Genomic DNA, 18814 nt, shown 5'->3' on the forward strand with positions numbered 1-18814 from the left:
AAAGCAGTCCCGATGTGACTTAATGCAACACTTTTATTGAGAACAGAAAGTGAATCAGGACTCCAGGTTTATTTGTTTGTCAGTGGATTGCCACTGAGCTGAGGAAATGTGAAGCAGTAGCTCTCACTTTTGCCTCTCAGATCAAACACTGTTCATAAGAGAGTGCCCCTTGGCTTCAAATGGAAACTAATATAGAGCAGCCCCCTTTTCTGTTTTTCCCAATGATCTGCTCATGGCAGCTCTGCCATCTGCAAAACAAAGTCTGACAGACCCAAAGACGTTACTCTGGTTTTACGATTTAAGGTCCTGTTGTGAGAAAATTTGATAAAACAAGAGCCATAGGTTTGTAAATGTTTGACTTCATAGACTCAAAGGGAGTTGTTAAGAGTGCTGTTCTGTGAAATCAGAGAGAATCAATCACATCACAAATGCACAGTGCCTTGAGCTCACTGGATTATTTACATTAATTACCTATTGGATAATTTCTGCATGGGTGATTATCTTTCAATTGGCAACAAGTTATTTAACAACAACTGGTGCAATGAGTTGTTTCACATTTCTTAAACAACCATGTGTAAAGACACAACCCGTGGTGGTGGAAAATTTGTTAGTCTGTTTGAGAAGGGTCAAATCATTGGCATGAATCGAGCAGAGAAAACATCTGAGGCAGTGGTTTAAAAAAAACACTGGCTCATTGTGTCAAATTGTAATGAAACACCCCGCTCTGCCATATTTTAATCCATATTTTAATCCATATTAATAATGTCAAGCAAAAAAAAAAAAAAAAAAAAAAAAAAAAAGAAAGTGATTGGACGAATATGTACAAATGTATAACAAGGATTCACATGTATCAGCGTCCTATCTGCATGATTTGCAATGCCAAGTTGAGGAACTCTTGTCTCACAGCAGCAAAACTAAAGGAACTGGCACTTGCCAAGGTGAAGCCACACATATCTGAACTGGTCTCTCAAAGGCAGTAGCAGAAGTCAAACTGCTTTGCAGGTATTTAATTTGTTGTGAGTTCATGCACGGTGTTGGTTGTGTTCTTGGAACAAGGTAATGTTCATGCATGGTTCATTTTGTGCACCAGTTAAAAAAAAAAAAAAAAAAAAAAAGGAAGAAAAAGAAACATATAACTATGTCTTGAATTTAAATAAATGCATATCATATTTTTCACTGATGAAGGGTTCAGTGAATGCGCATATGAAACTGGTGGGATTCGGTACCCCCAACAAGGTTAAGAACCACTGATCTAAGGCGATTGCAGAAACTGCTTAAATTGGGTTGAGAACTGTCCAGCCCACATTAAAAAACTGGAAGGATAGTGGGGACCCATCGTCTTCAAGGAAGAAAAGAAAATCTCGAATGATCGTTATCGACCATCATCTAAACATTTGGTGAAATCAGATCAAAGAAAAGCAACAGTAGAACTCAGGGCTATGTTTAATAGTGACAGAAAGACCATTTCTACACACACAATGTGAATGGAACTCAAGGGATTGGGACTGAACATCTTTGTAGCCTTAAGAAAACCACTAATCAGTGAGGCTAACCAGAAAAAAAAAAGATGTCTTCAGTTTGCCAGGGAGCATAACATTGACTCATGAGCAATGGGAGAAGGTCATGTGGTCTGATGAGTCCCGATTGACCCTGTTCCAGAGTGATGGACCATCAGGGTAAGAAGAGAGGCAGATAAAGTGATCACCCATCATGCCTAGTTCCTACTGTCCAAGCCTGTGGCGGCAGTGCTATGACCTGGGATTCGTGCAGTTGGCCAGGTCTAGGTTCAGCAACAGTCTGTGCTCAAAGAATGAGGTCAGCTGATGACCTGAATATAGTGAATGACCAGGTTAGTCCATCAATGGATTTTCTCTTCTCTGATGGACCGGCCATATTCAAAGATGACAATGCCAGTATCCATTGGGCTCAAATTGTAAAAGAGTGGTTCAGAGAGCATGAGACATCATTTCCACACATGGATTGGCCCCCACAGAGTCCAGACCTTAACACCATTGAGAATCTGCTTTGCACAGCGGTCAGACTCTACCATCATCAATGAAAGATCTTGGTCAAAAGTTAATACACTGGATGGAAAAAAAAATCTTGTGACATTGCAGAAGCTTATCGAAACAATGCCACCACGAATGAAAGCCGTAATTAAAGCTAAAGGTGGTCCAAAGAAATATTAGAGTGTACGTGGTAAGAAGCACACAGAATCAGCTGTTGATGGTGCACCTCAGTGCTCTTCACTCTTCCTCTCACAGCCACTGCAGCCACTGCTCAGCTCTATGGATAGAGTTGTGTTGGCCCATTTTGTCCTTTACAGCACAAACAACAATTTCACCTTTAACAGGAGAAAGAAAATAGTTGTTGTATTCCAACTTCTTTGACATTTTACTGTTTCTTTTTTTTCTGTGATGTGCTCAGAACTTCCACACTGCAGGTGTCCCCACATTACCTGGCCAAAAACTCACCTCATGCTTTCTCCCTTTTCTTTTCAGAAATGCATACAGATAGACAATCAGTGATTCAAGTCATGAGTAAAAGAACTGGTGACACAAGATGAATTTAAATTTTATACTGAAAAAAATAGATGTAGGAACTAATCAAAGAGTTTTCAGGTGTGCCTATCTGTGATTAATAAACTTTCAACCAAAGCACACTATCAAGGATGACAGAAAAATAGCAGAGTGGATGCAAACTCATCCAAATTGTCACTTCTAGCTTTTAACATAGATAGGAGTGCCAAAAAAATAAAGTATAGATGAAAGCTATTCACAATTAAAACAGTTCAAGGAGTTTTTATACATTTATAGAGATGAATAAGACATCTTTTCAGTGCACATCCTGTAGAAAACTCAGGTTGGAATAAATAAATTAACCCGAAGCTTAACTGAAGTCGCATCTGGGCAGAGAATTTCTGGCTGCTGTCATTGCAAAGTTAGCATTTTCAATCTTAGTCATAAAGTATGGCTGGGGGCAAAGTATTGCACTTGCGTTGTCAGGATTTATATATTCATACATTCATGCTCTCAGCACCAATATTAATCTTGGTACATGTTATTTATGTATTTCAAAACAGATGCTGGGGCATTTCAGCAGAGCTAATATTTGATATGCATATCATTCCCTACTTTATAAATTATTTCGGAGGTGACTGAACCTTCCAAATGCTAGTGGAGGGCTGGATTTAAAAAAAGAGAAAAAAAAAGACTATTAACTTAATGAACTTTCCCTTGATAAACTTATTGCATCGTTAATGTGTTTTTGTTAAACGTCAGGCATGACTGCTTTGACCTTTCTGAAAACACAATGAGGAGCCTTTAATGAATGCTCCATTCTGTCAGACCATTAGCATCAAGTGCATTGGTTTACCTTTTATGATCACTAGAGACTCTTTTGTTTTCAAAGAGGGGGATCTTAATTAGCCCAAACCGACTTCTATAGATGTTTCCAGATATCTTTGTTCTCTGCGCCCTGTGTACGGTCATGTTTTTTATTTATTTATGAATCAATACTGTTTGATAAGACAGAAACATCACTTTGTCCTGACTGATCAGAGGCTTAAATGTGTGTCTGTGTCTTAGGGAGCAGGACAAAGGAAGAGATTACAAAGGTGATTACAACATGATGGGCTGTTGGATACATGAGATTATTGGCACATGAAGTGTCGCTCCTATTATTTGCCTTGCTTTTTATGGTTTTACCTGAATGAAAGGAACACACAACCTCACATGGACACCTCCACATAAGCGTACAGACAATAGGAAGCTAAACAGGGTAATTGGAGCCCTGAGTGGAGTAAGAGGGCTTGTGATCCCTTTGAGAGTGGCTGGCATATGTCTGTGTTACTTCCAGCTGTCCGACTGAGAGCAAGCTAATTACACCATGTTTGCATCCTACTAATTAGTATCCTAATTAAAAACACATAAATGCTTTAGAAGGGGGTGGATCAAAGTGTAGACGGCTGTGGACATGGAACCGCTTTTCATGAATAGACGAGAGCTTTACTTTCAGAAATTCAATAGGAAGAGAACAGCATGTCTTACCCTCTACCTCGTAATTATGGTTATTGGTGTTGTTACGGACACATGTATATACTGTCACGTGTATAAGCCTTTTGTTTGCAGTCTGCTGGTTACTGCATTGTTTGGTTGTTTGCAGAAGAAACACAACCTGACACTTGGGACACAAGTTATGTAGGATCATGCTTATATGAGGATTATTTTCTATATGATACAGTTTTAAGCAACATTTGTGAATGCAGAAACGTTTTTTAGATGTGATTTTGAACCAATGCAGTGATTTCCAATACAGAGTCATGTCTGTTACTAATGCAGTGCTGCAGATAAAACAAATACTGGGCCTCCCAACTATTTATCTAAAGTTTGTCGTTACTATTCGTAAATTTTATGCAAATCCAACAAGGAAACGTACGACACCCCCATATTGGGTGCCATCACACTGGTCATCTGTACTGGCTGTACTCAAGCACGATTGCACACTCCCGCAGCTCAGTTCACTGACTACATCCCACAGTCACTTTACCTTAGTATGAACTAGACTTCAAAAATTGTCTTCTTAGACTTAATCTGAGCCACATTCACCTGACCAGATGAGAAATGTCTTATTTCAAGTTATTTAAAGACAAAAATGAGGTCTGCATCGCCTGTTACAAGTAAAAAAAGAAATATTAATAAAAATCTGCCAATGGAACAAGAGGACAATTACTTGTATAAACACATTTTTCTAGTTTTAAGCACATTTTTGAGCAAATATTTCTTGTTCCATTGGCAGATTTCTTTTTTAATTGTTACAAGCAATTCAGACCTAATTTTTGTCTGTAATTTACTTAATGTATTTTTCTTCACTGACCAGTTGAATCTGGCTTATTACTTATTACAAGTAGAGTCAGCACAATGGAGAGCACAGAGAACACTACTTCAACTATAGTGACATTTTGGCTCATGTTAAGTCGTTTGGTCCAACACAGCCCTTTAACACCCTTGTTGTTTTCTAAAATAATGGTCAAGAGAAGCGGTTGCAGTGATATTACGTCGTGGATTATGTGTCATGCCCTTGGTGTGTACAGATGCTTGTGCTCATGTATGAAGTGTACCATACCGAAGCACACCTCAGTGTACCGTGCCTTGAGAACAGTACACTTGGGATCACTCTGGCCAAACAAACTAGACTTTAGGGTTGAAACATGCTTAGGCACAGTATGGATGGCCAGTGTAACTGTGCTCCAAAACTTCCCTCAGTTCGGCCAGAGTGACTGCAAGTGTACCGTGCCACGGTACACTTCTCTGCTTTGGCATACTTCAGAGAGGCATGCCTCTTTTCTAAACTGTATTTCTGCTGCCCCTTTTCAGACACTTGGGCTTTACTTTGGAGGTTGTAATGGTCCATTCAGAAGTTCCCTTTCAGTGCACTTTGGGGGCGGCTGTGACTCAGTGGTAGAGTCATCATCTTTCAATCGGAAGGTCAATGGTTCGATCCCAGCTCCTGCAGTCACATGCCAAAGTGTCCTGGAGCTAAAGTGTAATCTAACCAAGCACACCAAAGCATGCCAAAACAGAGAGTGTGCCGTGTCTGGGAACGGTACACTCTGCCATCACTCTGGCCAAACAAACTGGAAGTGTCTTGAGCAACCCACTGAGCCCAAAATTTCTCCCACTGTTGGTCAGTGGTGTGTGAATTGGTATGACTGTGTTAGTTAAACTGATGGTTCCTACCACAGTAGTTAAGGCCATCAGTGTGTGAGTGTGGTATCGATGGGTGAATCAGACTAGCAGTGTTAAGCACTTTAAGTGGTCAGTCAGAATAGAATACTAATAGTTAATATAAGTACTGGTCCGTTTGCCATTTACACTGACCTTTACCAATAGAGTTAAAAAAGAATCACACATGACTATTGTCAGATCACAAGACCAGTTGCTGCATACCTTGTAAGTGAGGCATTTCTGTTGCTTGGAGGAAGTTGATATCATTAAGTTTTAACTCTACTCTCTAAAACAAGCCTGAATTTCAGTTGTAATGCAAGCATCAATAATCATGAGAAAGTTTTCCATGTTTCCTCTTTCAAGGGCAAAGAAAAGTTAGAGGATGAAGAGTTCATGTCTAAACTTGGAGGCTGTGTATGCTAATCAGTGCAAAAACACAGTTTTCTTTGTCATCCACTGTGACAACATGTCAGCAGACTGACCCTACTGATAGCTACATCAGCCAAGTTAACTTGGCCCAACAAAAGTAAAATGTCAAGCCTGAAACTTCCTGATTTGCCATCAGAGTTTAAATTTTCTTCAACAAACAACCAGAACTCATGCTCGGGGAAGAAACTGAAAGAGGGTTTCCCGGGGGTTGATTTTTATTGGATGGAAGGAGATTTCTCCAAGAGCACTGGGTTATACACAAGGCAAACAATCATCCTTTCTTTGCAAAGTTTGTTCATCAAATTCAAAATTTCTGGCAGGCTACATGCTTGTCTCTGGATATAATGTTAGCACTAGCTAAAGGGATTTTGGTGTGGTGCGGTCTGAACGTTTTGGGCTCTGGGCTAAAGGAGATTTGTCTGGGCCCACTGACAAAGGTTTTCCAAGATTTTGAGCAGTTTTAACTAACAGCTAAACTTCTTCTCAAAAATGATGGACGGCAGCATGTGTTGGAGGGACCCCTGACCACGATGATTGCCAAGTTTATCCTGGGCCTTTGCCAGCTTGTCATAACTCCCACTTGGGCTAAAACAGAGAAAGTTACTTTGGCCTGGACTTGGAAATGAAGCATTTGACAATTTAACTGGATGTTCGTGTAGGTAGCATGATTTTTAATGGCTATATAAGAAGGTGAAGAAGTGCTTTGTGCTTATTTTTTTACACCCTATTAAGACTCCTACTCTTGTTTCAGGATGTGAAGTCCTGACAGAAATGTTTGTAGTCTTTTTAGCCCATGGAAAGTAACACTTCTAAGGGTGCAAAAGAGAAGTTCATGCCTATGGTGACAGATAACAAATCCATCTGTCTCCCTCATGTCACTTCTGAGCAAGGAGGAAGTGCAGTGTTGAATGCCAGCAGCAGAAGTGATGAGAATTGGCAAAATCTGCAGACGTTATGTCCTATAATTGAAAGTGATGGGGGAAGTACTGTCTCCAACTTAAGACTGAAAGCCATCAAACATCCACTGCCTGTTTGCAAAGTAGTGTTTAAAGAGGTGTGAGCAGCAGAGGGAAATTCAATCTAATTCAACCACACACTTGAATGAAGTCATTTTGAAGGACTGTAATGAGTTTTTGCAAGCAAAAGCTCAGATGTCTGTGCCCATGACAAACATTTGAGCTTTGTGGGAACGGCAGCATAATGCAATATGACAACAATTAAACTGCCGGAGACCTAGAAACAAACAATTAGGTAGAATGACCAGTGATGGTTTTCTCACAGCAGCAGAAATTTTTAGCCTAAACAATTAAAGAGAATGATCCAAAGCAGCTGGATTTGTCACTCATATCTTATACGCAGTGCACCCCTGCAGTCATTCAGCTATGAGTATGGACACCTCCTGAATTCAGATATCAGAGGTATGCCTGCACACTGCACATTGCATCAGTCAGCTTCTCTAAAGAAGACTATAAAACAGTTTGAGCTGCTGGATAATGAAAAGTAAGCTCATTAGAGGAAAATGTGTCAAATAACGTGTCGAAAACTGGAACCAAATGCCAAAAAATGACTTTGTTGTTGTGCAAGGAGCTGCTTGGAAAAACTGGGTAAATGTCTGCATCTTCATCTCATAACAAGTCTCCCATTGGTTGCTAAAACTAAACTTACTTCAACATCATTGATTGTTGAAAAGAATTCAGTGCAAGGGGGAAAGTTTGAGTATTATTTTTCAAAGTTTAAAGTGTGGCGTCAAACAGCAGATGCTCTTTCAAGCGGTTCAACAGAGAATTTTCACTTGTGAAAAAATCTCCAATATGAATTGATTTTTTTTTTTTTTTTTTCGTCAAATTTCTTGTGAATGAGTTTTAGGTTGAGGGTCTTCTTTAACAATTACATCAGTGTAGAAGAGTCAGTTTGACTATAGTGCACAGTGCTTTGAAAACCTAAAAGACCAAAAGAGACAAAAGAGAATTAAAAAGTCACAATTTTGGGATGTGCAGCCTCTTAGTTTCTAACCTTATTATCAATGTAGTGATCTCTAAGTGGGCAGGGATATGAGGGGGCCCTGATCAGCTCCATTAATGCTTTCTGAGGCTGCAGGGAGGGTAAAACAGATGCAAAAGCATAAAAAGGAAAACTTAATAAATATGGCGAGTGCTTTAGAAGAACCTGTTAGTGAAGAGATGGCTCTAAGAGAAAATGCTTTGTACCACATCAGAAGTGCCGACTCCCATTGAGTGAGAGCAGAACATTTTACTTTAGAGGTCCGCAAATTTCACCACACTTAGGTAAAAATTAGACAAAGTTTTTTTCTTATTTCTTTGAAACTATCCTGTAACTTCATGAGAATTTGTTGAAAATTAGCATATAACTTCAGGCCAGATTCTGTTTTGCAGTGGGCCTGTACTTGCAGTGTCTATCACAGTCAGGTAATGCTAATTTACAACCCCACTCTTGGTGAATATCACATCTGAATCCTTCAGTTGTATCATATAAACATTATAGGCTTAATCATAAAGGTTTATCATTTTGCATGGGATCTCAATTATGTATATCAACTAACTGGGTACTGAAGAACTTGGTGAAATTAAATAAATAATTATCAACTGCTTATTGGGGAGATGAATTATTAACTTAACATTTCAAAGGTAATTGTCAGAGGAAACAATGAACCTGACTTCTATATTCAAGAACTAAGCAGCTATTTATCACCTGCTTCTCTGGAAATAGCAGAACATTGGGATACTTCTAAAAACATTTTGTGGTGGGTTGTGATTTAATTTCAAATGAAATACTTGCTAATCATCACCTTCTTACCTTGCATTTGGAGTAAATTTCAAAGAAACTGAAAAAAAAAAACAGTAACCTACCAATTGTGACTTGTGACAATCACAATATTGGGCCAAAAAAAAAACACAATTGGATTATTTTCCAAAATCGTTCAGCCCTAGCAGCTATGCAGCCAATCACATGTGAGGATATAGGATCATACCATTATGTGCAGAGAGGGGAACAATCGGTTAGGTTTAGCTCCCTTTCCCCACTCAGCAGAGAGCGATGAGGGGGAGAGTGTCACGAAAACATGCTAAATATAAATAACACCTACAAACAAAGCAGCATCTGGCTTCAGTTTAAACACATTATACTGTTTGAATACAGAGTTTGCTTCTGTTTCTGTTCTGTGGGTGCGGTGTTTTGTTCTAATGACAAAAAAAGAAAAGGAAAAAAAAATAGATTATTAAATAAATGTAAGACTACCTGCTCTTATCACAGAAAAAATGCACAAATTGAGGCAATTATGAGGCTCATCATAAAAGCACAGAATCCAAAAGGTTTAATCAGTACACAAATCAGTCATATTTGCCAGGTTAGGCCAAAATATCAGGCTACAAATTATAATGAATTAGGCACCGTTTGGGAGGCCCAAAGAGCTGGCTTTTTTTAGGGAGGAGTGCCAAAAGAATGGGCTCTCTGAAAAAGGACAAAAATTCAATAATTGGTGTTAGTTTAAAAATCATTTGTGTTTGTTTTAAGGTTGAAAGAAGCATGCTGGCGAGAGATTAAGTGAAATCCCGTCACCCTATTAAAATAATGGCTCCAAGTCATTTTTTTCAATACAGAGCATATGATATTTATTAATCATTTCAATCTAAAAGGCTTTCACAGTGGATGACTGTTGACATGCAGTGAACATTGTCTGTCAATCATGTAACATTAAAAAATAAAGCGGCTTGGGCCAATTTTTCTAACAGTTTATAGTGACTTAGGCCAACTTTAAACCTGGCTCAAACTGCCCTTTCATTCCATAGTGCAAAACTCAAAACTGAAATGACCCTGAGTTAAATCTAACAAATGTCAGGTAAATCAAACTGGTCAGGAGGCAGTCCCTTTCCTCACTTCTCCAGGTCTTCTTTGCTGGGTTGTTGTTTTTGAACTTAACCCATTTCCAAAATCCAGTTTTGACAACTTTTGAACCCTGACCATTAACTGTCCTTTAATTACATTAAGCAAACTCAAAATGTACATAACTCCAACCTAAACTGAACAAATTTCAGGTCAATCCTACTCTCAGTAGGCATACTCATACATTGCCTACCAAAAAGCAAAAAACATTTCTTTAATTTTAAAACTTTGAGGGGTATTTGAGGGGTATTATTGCCTTGTGCTTATTTATGTTTGGTTACAGAAATAAGTGGGTTAGCCAAGAATAGGTAGCTAGCTAGGAGTAGCTAAATTATAACTATTTTAACTGTAACTTGACAATTTAGACCAAAGTACTACACAACATTATACCCTTCCCTTTATGATAGTGAACCTAATCACTCACCAGTAGAAACTGATTCAAGAATCATGTTTACAGCTTCTTCTGTACTTAAGTTTCAGTTTCTTCTTAAAGCAGCCACCACCATGGAAGCTTGTTAAACCGCCCAAGTCACACATTTTATCTTGAGTAATCTAATTTTTTGACTTACCATATTTTCTGCACTACAAGGCGCTTCGGAATATAAGGCGCACCTTCAATGACTGGCCGATTTGAAAACTGTTTTCATATATAGGGCGCACCGCATTATAAGGCGCATAGAGTAGAAGCTATAGTAGTGGCTGGGGTTGCATTATGCATCCACTAGATAGAGCTGCGCTAAAGGGAATGTCAACAAAACAGTCAGATAAGTCAGTCAAACTCAGGCTACATCCACACAGAGCCGCACATTTTCCTATCCAACTATTTTCTATGCTGTTTTAAAAAAAAAGTGCGCTGTAAAGACGAAGCCGTTTCCAGAGATCAGTTCAAATGCCAGACCTTTGGGGGGCGCTGTATTGCTCTAACAATAAACAAGAGATGAAACCCGGGCCAGCCTGTGAGCTAATGTTAGCACTTAGCAGAATTCCTCTTTACAGGTTCTTACTGCTTACCCCTGTTACTCCGACGACGCCCCCTGACCACAGTAGCCATAATTAATCAATATCGATCCATATATAAGGCGCATTAGATTATAAGGCGCACTGTCGGCTTTTGAGAAAACTGAAGGCTTTTAGGTGCGCCTTGTGGTGCTGAAAATACAGTAGGCTAGAAATAAAATGGCCTAAGTCACCCTCTTGACACAGTTCATTGTCCTAAAGAGCATGATCCTCTTAGCCAAGGCTTTAAGCCGTTTTACTAGAGATGGTCAGCATTATCAAGAGATGATTGAAGCCAAAAACTTATTTTGGTCAAAAAATGACTTGGCCATTATTTTAATAGGGTGGGGATATACATCCCTCCATCTAAGTCTCCAGCCGTACAGCTTTTAATATAAAGAACTTCTAGTCTCCTCCATTCTTATGATCACAGCATGTTCCATTACCACTTGTGGTGTGGCAAAGGAGCTCAATAACATCGATGGCTCTTTGTGATGATAAATATTGAGTGGATAAAAAATCCATACTTTTTTTTTTTCCTCACACGTATCTTGTATTAAATCATATCTTTCATCAGGAGGAGTGTGCGTGCGTGTTTGCCTGTTTTGAGCCAGTTTGCCTCTGAGTCTGTTTGCATGACTTGCCTCAGAGTTCACGTTTACGTGCATGTGTTCCCTGCACAGCCTGAGCTTTTTCTGTGAGCCGTTTTCTGTTTTTTTGTGCTCTGTTGAAATTGTCTAAGGCATGACAATTTGTGCAGCTGTCTCCACATCACTCACATCCACCTGAGAGGTAGATAAGGAGTTGAGTGAAGTCTTATCGGCCTGTTTGATAACATTTATATAAAAGTTCCGCTCTGGGCATACGCGTCTGAGCCCTGTGTTACAAAGATCTTCCTTGCACTGACAACAATCTCAGCTTGAGCAGCAGAAAGTTGAGCTGGGATAAATTTGGGCAGATGCTGAAAGCTTTGGAAATTGCTTAGCCTGGCAAAACTCAAAGCATTTGTGGTATTAAAGTGATGTGGAATTACCTGTAGCCGAGCTGCAAATAGGCCATCTTAAAAGGTTAAGTCATAAAGCACAGGGTTTCAGAGCGCCAATGCCCGGGGCCATACTTAGATATGTGAGTGGGGTTTGACTCTGCTTGTATTTAGAGGAGAGATCAATTCAAAGCTTGTGCCTCTTAAACCGAAGTGAAATGTCAAAATTCCCCCCTAATTTGCAACAACATCTCAACAAGCTGGGGTTGACCCGGTGGGAAAGCACTGACATTTAAAGGTCCTTCGTTCACTTGCCATGATTTCTAATGTCCTGTTTCTACCGACACATATATTCCATGTGACGGAGCCAGACTGTTCATTTCAAACACACGTGTGTTTCTAATTATACTTTTGAGGAGGAGGAAACCACCTTACATTTAATTCAAAGTGAGATTTTCATGTACTGCACCTTTTACAGTGAATAATCCTTCATGACCTACCATAATAAGTCTACCAGACCATATCTTTCTAATGTCTTTTTTTGCATTAAATGTTTGTTGTGCATCAATACAACCTTTATATCCCAAACTTTAGTAAAGCCTATAGACCAATTTACAGTCAACGTCATCAAAAATGTGCGCATGCATTTTGGCAACGGAAGCAGCGTGATGCTCCATTAATTTAGTTGAGTAATCAGAATCAGAAGAATCGGAATTCAGATTAATTGCCAAGTACATTTGCACATACAAGGAATTTGACTTGGTGTGCTGGTGCAACAATTGACAAGACAGAAAACTCTGTAAAATAGAATATAGATATAAAATATAAAAATATACAAAAATATATAGAGAAAAGAAATAAAGAGAAATAAATACAGGTTTCCTTCAGCGTAAAGTTTGTAAACAGCCCCTCAGTAGCCACGTTTACATGGACCCAAATATTCCGCTTGAATTCGGTTTATTTGCTCAAATGGAAAGAATTTAACCTTTGTACACACCTCATTCCAAAAGAAAAGTGCCAATCCAAATGGACATTTAATCGGTTTCACAGGGGTGGAATATTCCTTTCCCCAAACCGATTGAAGTTTCATGTATCCACTCAAATGGAAAGTTGTCGGGGTGCTTTCTTTCAGCGCATGCTCAGATATGTTGTAAGACGCAACCAGAGACGTTCCTCAACTTTAAAAATAGCGGCGAGCGGTCAGCACTGGACTGCTGCGGAAAGTTTGTTTTTGATCCAAACTATGGAAGAAATGAACATAATTTCAAGACTGGACGGACGACAAACTGGCAATACAAAGTATTGAAATACCGTGATAAACAAACTGTCATCCTCCAGCTATGATTAATCTCATGATGTTTATGTTTTTCCACGCATGCCCCATTGACTATTCTGTTTGATTACAGCGGCGCATGTAGAACAGAGATTGGAATATTTCCCTTTCCATATATACTATTGTTTTCGGAAAAGTCATTCGGAAAGATTCCATTTGGAAAGACGAAAAACTCCTCAAGTAACCGTGGCTAGTGTTAACAGATAATGCAGTCATAAGCATCGAGTGACTCAAGTGTTTCTCTGGGGTACACGCTGCATTTGTCCACTAAATATGTCTGTTCTCTGGAAGTCTGTTCACTTACTATTTTCTGTCCCCTCAGTGATTTCTCACAAACCTGTGGGTTATTTACCATCCGTCAAATTGGTGCTATTTAGATTTGAAAAAAAAAAAATGTGAATGTTAGTGGTTAACACCATCACATCTAGGGATGGGTATCTTTCACATTTGAAACCATTTGGTACCAATGCCGGGTACCAGTACTCAAAGGTACCAATTTTCTGTACTTTTTCATGTTTATATGTTAAAAAATATATGTACAAATTTGTTTATTAATAAAAGATAAACATTTTTCAATTCAACATATTTATTCTTTTAATATAAAATTGCAATGCTGTGTTCATGTCCAGCATGGGAAATCACCTACTCTACCTAAACATGGTACCTTTTAGTTTTACATTAATCGGTACTTGGTACTTTTGACAGACTTTTGTGGGTACCTATAAAAGTGCCTAATTCGGTACCGTCCCTACTCACATCCCTTCACAAACTATTTTACTCTGTAGCACTTCTGTTGCCAAGATGCGCATGCAGCCATAACTGTTCATGAACAGTAAATTGGTCGATAGACGTTATTTTCCAGATTAACAAAATGAATACTTAAAAAGTGCTATAAACCTTATACGAGTGAAAATTTTACACATATTTTTACTAAATAGAGAAATGTAATGGCTGTATCCCTCAAATATGTAAATGCAAAAAAAAGTGCTTATGTGTATTCAGTTTATAAAGCAATGTGAGCAACCACATTCTGGACGGTAACGTTTTTGTTGCTTACACTAGATTTCTGCAAAGACATTAGTGGAAGGAAACAGCACTCTGGGAAATGTTAAAAACACAATATGAAGGTATAACTCCCCAATTTCACATGCAAAAAGAACAATCTATCCATCTTATCTGTTTCAAATCTACCGTCAATCAAAAGTCAATATCCAAACCTTAGCAAATGCACTACTCTGAGCTCTATAGGGTTAAACCAACGTTGCATTTTCCTTTCCCACTCATATTTACACTACCTACAGATTTGTTTACTCCCACTGCAACATTTCACAAAGCTGGAACCCAAACAGGTGATTGGTCCACTTTGCCAGCCTCGGTCTGTCAATATGGTCAGTGTGTAAATAAAGAAAAAGCTGTTGGAGCTGCAGCCATTGTTCAGCTGCCAATCAATACTGGACTTGAGGGTAATTGGAATATCCATTTTTGCAAACATCTAAATATAGCCATGACCAAATGTTACAAAATGTTAAGTTTCCAGGGAGAAAGTAATATATTTAATTAAATAATAATCTAAATTGTAAAAATTACGCCTTGTCTCAGCTCTCTGTCTTTGGCTTTAGTTGAATCCCTGCGAGGCATTAGTGGAGTCAGTCCACCTCAGCTTCCTAAGCTATAAAAATATGTGGGATTTCATCATCCGCTTAATTGCCTACCCTAATTTGCTTTGCTGGCACCGTCACAGCCCCATTGTACTCTTATCAAATCACTGGGCACTGTAATTAACTTTACATTGTAACCACCACCTCTGTAAGCGGCACAGATCAGCTGTTAAATTGTTCTAACTTTATCTTTTTTTTTCTTTTTTCCAGCAGAATGAGTATACGTGTCCACGCCCCCTACCCGGTGCCTGGCTGGGAGATGTGCCTACCATCCATTAACCCCCCTAAAAAGGAAGTGCTTTGGATCGGGTTCAACAAACCCTGCAGGGATACAGGAAAGAGTTGTATGCAGAGGACTCATCAGGATCCTACCACTATATTTCACATTCGAGGATGCATTTGGGATGTTCCTTCATGCTACTGAGGGCAACCACAAACTAAGACACAGAGCAGACCATACTGTCTTTTAATTTTTCTTAAGATTTTATAAAGTCTTATATCTGGCCTGTGGTCTTTGGTCATAGGCTTTGCTGCATTTCATCATCCTGCTTCATCACCTCACAGATACTCACACGTTTGTGGACATGCTGTGAAAGCAGAGGCTTGGAGGAAGGATAATGAGCACTGATGGATAGCTCTAACCAACATGGGAGTGCGTCATAAAGACGATGTTTGTTGTTCTGGGAGACAAGGTGGTGTTGATTGAACACAGAAAAATACTGTGGGAGTTTAAAAAAAAGGCTTTAAAAAGTGAAAACTGAGCAGTGAGTTATCGGCGATGCAATCTGACGTTCGGCAAACACGACAGTGTGTAATTTAAAGTGGGTTTCCATATTTTGATTCACAGGAAGCATTGTGTTCTTCATCTTTCAGTGCTTTTTTTATTATTATTACCGTCATTTTTTTTTTCCTTTTTTAACAGAAAGACTTATCAAAAGGGGAGGATGGTGTAAATGTGCCTCACTGGAGCAGAACATTTCTGAAAGGAGTCACTGAGCTTGTGTGCACCTGACAGTAATGAGGACTCTGCTTCATCAGGTGGAAATCAAGTCAGCAGCTGGAAGATTGTTTGACGTCTGAGAAAACTTGCCTGAGGAAACAAACTATCTCCCAGCCAATGACATGGTGAATTTCGTTGCTTTTTTTTTCCTTTTTCTTTTTTTTTCAGTTTCTAAGAGTAATAATTTTTCCTTTAACTGCTTCTTCCTGCAACCAAACCTTTGATGTCCAGTTTGATTCCAAGGTTTGAGAAAGCAGCCAGAAGCAAATAAGGGAAAAAGAAAAAAAAAAGCTCTTTTTAAGGGTAAAATGTAATTTTCTGAAATGATAATGTTGTTAATGTTGTACTTAATGATATGTGTTCCTGCCATTTTCAACACCAAATACCAAAGAGTCAAACGGTTTTGGCTCTTGGCTTTCCCAAACTTGGATTCTTACAAATCCACGATTTGTGCCCTAAAAAGAAACCCACAAAAGATAAACAAAGCCTCAACTTTCCTCACATCCAGCAGTGCCCCCATTCCAAATTGGCTTTTTTTTTTCTTTCCATGTGTGTAACGTGTACGTCTTTGTGAATAAACAACCTTTGCAAGGACAGTCTTTGTTCAGAAGATCCTGTCTGAGAGAGCACTGCTTACTTTTAACGACTTCTGTCGGAAAACATGCTACACTTTCCTTAAAATAATCTGCCCGAAACCTCCCCCCCTCGAAGAGATTGCTGTTGTTGTTGTGCGCAGTTTCACGTGTGCTTGTGTTTCATACGTTAGGAGTTCCTTATTATCCTTCGGACGCATTGAGTTGTGAAATTGTTTGTTTCAAACCTTCTTTCTACACAGGAAAATGCTAATTTTCTATTGTAAATTTCTGCTTTCCCCCCTTGAATTTGTTGATATTTAGTAAGCTGCTGTATTCTTTGTTCACTTTCAACAGTATGTTTTTTAATGAAAATAACAACTTCATTGTTGAACAATATGAATTGGTCAAATTAAAATATTCATCAATCGTTTCTCGTCTTTAAGATCCCTGTGATATATCTCCCTTTCTGTGTGTTTTTGCACGTCGGCTTGCTTTCTACTCGGGTTTAATGAGCTTGTACCCTCCTCCAGGTCTTCATTCACGCCTGCTGGGGTTTGTGGTATTCCCCATGGATCCAGTGTGACAAGGCTGTTACATCAACATTAGCCTCATTAAATTAGAGAGCAGGACATTGATCTCTTCTGGACCGTTCCATTCATGGTGTGAGCCTCACCAGACCTCTAATTATGCTTCTTGTGTAATGTGTTGAATATCTCAGGAGGGGGCCACGCTTTGGTGAATTTTCTCCACATTCCCCTGCTCTCGAACGTGTCAAGCTGTCAGCTGAAAGGTCCAGATGGCCAATACGCCCGACTCTCCCTGTGGTATTTTTGCATACCGCTCCCCTACCTTTCCCCCCCTGCTTTGACGTGTCCTTCTCCCTCCACTCGTCTTCGTCACTGTCGAGTTCCCGTATCTCACTCACCCTCAGTGTCTTCCTATAACTTATGATGTTAACAGCGACATTATCTGCCTCCTCCCCATCTGTTGGAAGAGCTAGTTTCACCACTATGTAAGGTGGGAATGTTCTTCTTTTACCTCATGTTATCCAGTTATCAGGATACCTCACACCAGGTCACCTGTGAGAGGTAAGATATAGGCAGACTTTGAGCAAAAGAAATCACCATTCACATCATGAAAATGGGATTTCTTCTTCTTTTTTTTTTTGCTTCTTTTATTCTGCCGAACTTGGCTGGCTGCATTTATATTTTTCAAGGTTCCCATATTTCTGCTTCCATCCTTGTACAGTGAGAGTAAATGAACCTTATGTGCTGATATCTTCAAAAGAGAGCGCTGACAGGTAAATCCGTAGATTATACCCAAAAAACCACAGCTTTATGTCTAAAATGAAAACACTGTGCGTTTTTATTTTTCAAAGTTTATTTTCCTTCTCGAGTATCCATTTACCTGCCCTGTGTTATGGTCAAAACAGGGATACTGTACTACAGGCAGCTATTACTGTTGCATTATAGAGACTTTGAAGAGGTGGACACAGCGCCCTGGATTGAAAAGTGACACTAGTTTTAAAGTTTGGTTATCCTGTTCCTCTTTAACAGAGGAGGAGATAAGTTGGCTTTGATTTTTAAGACAGAAGTAATGTTTCTAGCATGATTCATTTCTTCAGTGAACACTTGCGCTTTAGTTTCACGTATCATATGTGGTTAAAGGACAACAGAACAGGCCAGCTTTAGAGAGCATTTACTATGTCTGTCATTAGGACAGTTACAAATAGGGGTTGGCAGCTTAAACTTGTTAAAAACATAGTGTGGCTCCACCATTTACCATTGTATGGTTTTGAAGCCAAAAATTTCCCCGTCACAAGCGCAGCCATTGGTAGTAATTGTGCAGCCAGAGTCTGCGCAGTAGAGACTGTCGGGGATTCTGGGAGAATCTGAGTGGAGCCAGGTGACAAGCAAAAAAAAGTTTTTTTTTTTTTTTTCACTTTTGAGAGTCTAATCACTTCTAGACTCTACCTCCCAACATATTTTACAATCCCCGAAAAAAAGTACACAAGACAACAGCTGACAATCATTGTTGAGCATGACGTTGAGCCTCCTTTTTAACCTCTTATAACTAATGAAACTGAAACTTTTTAGAAAAAATAGGACTTGAATACAAGGCAGCCAAATGATAAGTCCAAATCACTTTAACAAACATTTCTGCCAGGTGTATTAATTTTCTTAATTTTGACCACAGCCTATCTAGAATGACTGGG

At 39.2% G+C, this 18814-nt stretch overlaps 1 protein-coding gene and 1 long non-coding RNA gene across 6 annotated transcripts in view; one reads left to right on the forward strand and one right to left on the reverse strand.

Moving 5' to 3' along the window:
* Positions 1–16993, forward strand: part of lrrtm4l1 (leucine rich repeat transmembrane neuronal 4 like 1) — a 97591-nt gene extending 80598 nt beyond the window's left edge. The window contains exons 3-4 of one of the 4 annotated variants that reach the window (XR_012599725.1): positions 15235–15845; positions 15947–16983. Coding sequence is in view for 2 of the 4 variants with exons in the window: in XM_074690920.1 (XP_074547021.1) it covers positions 15235–15303 (69 nt within the window). In the remaining 2 variants the exon portion in view is untranslated. Of the gene's footprint in view, positions 1–15234 lie in introns of all 4 variants that reach the window. The other 3 variants (XR_012599726.1, XM_074690921.1, XM_074690920.1) reach the window with 3 other exon arrangements.
* Positions 1–18814, reverse strand: part of LOC141805891 (uncharacterized) — a 147450-nt gene that overhangs the window by 114468 nt on the left and 14168 nt on the right. The window lies entirely within an intron of this gene.

Source organism: Halichoeres trimaculatus, unplaced genomic scaffold (genome assembly GCF_033239565.1).
Source record: "Halichoeres trimaculatus isolate MK-OKI-2021-1 unplaced genomic scaffold, fHalTri1.1 fHalTri1_scaffold_16, whole genome shotgun sequence".
Lineage (NCBI taxonomy): Eukaryota > Metazoa > Chordata > Actinopteri > Labriformes > Labridae > Halichoeres > Halichoeres trimaculatus.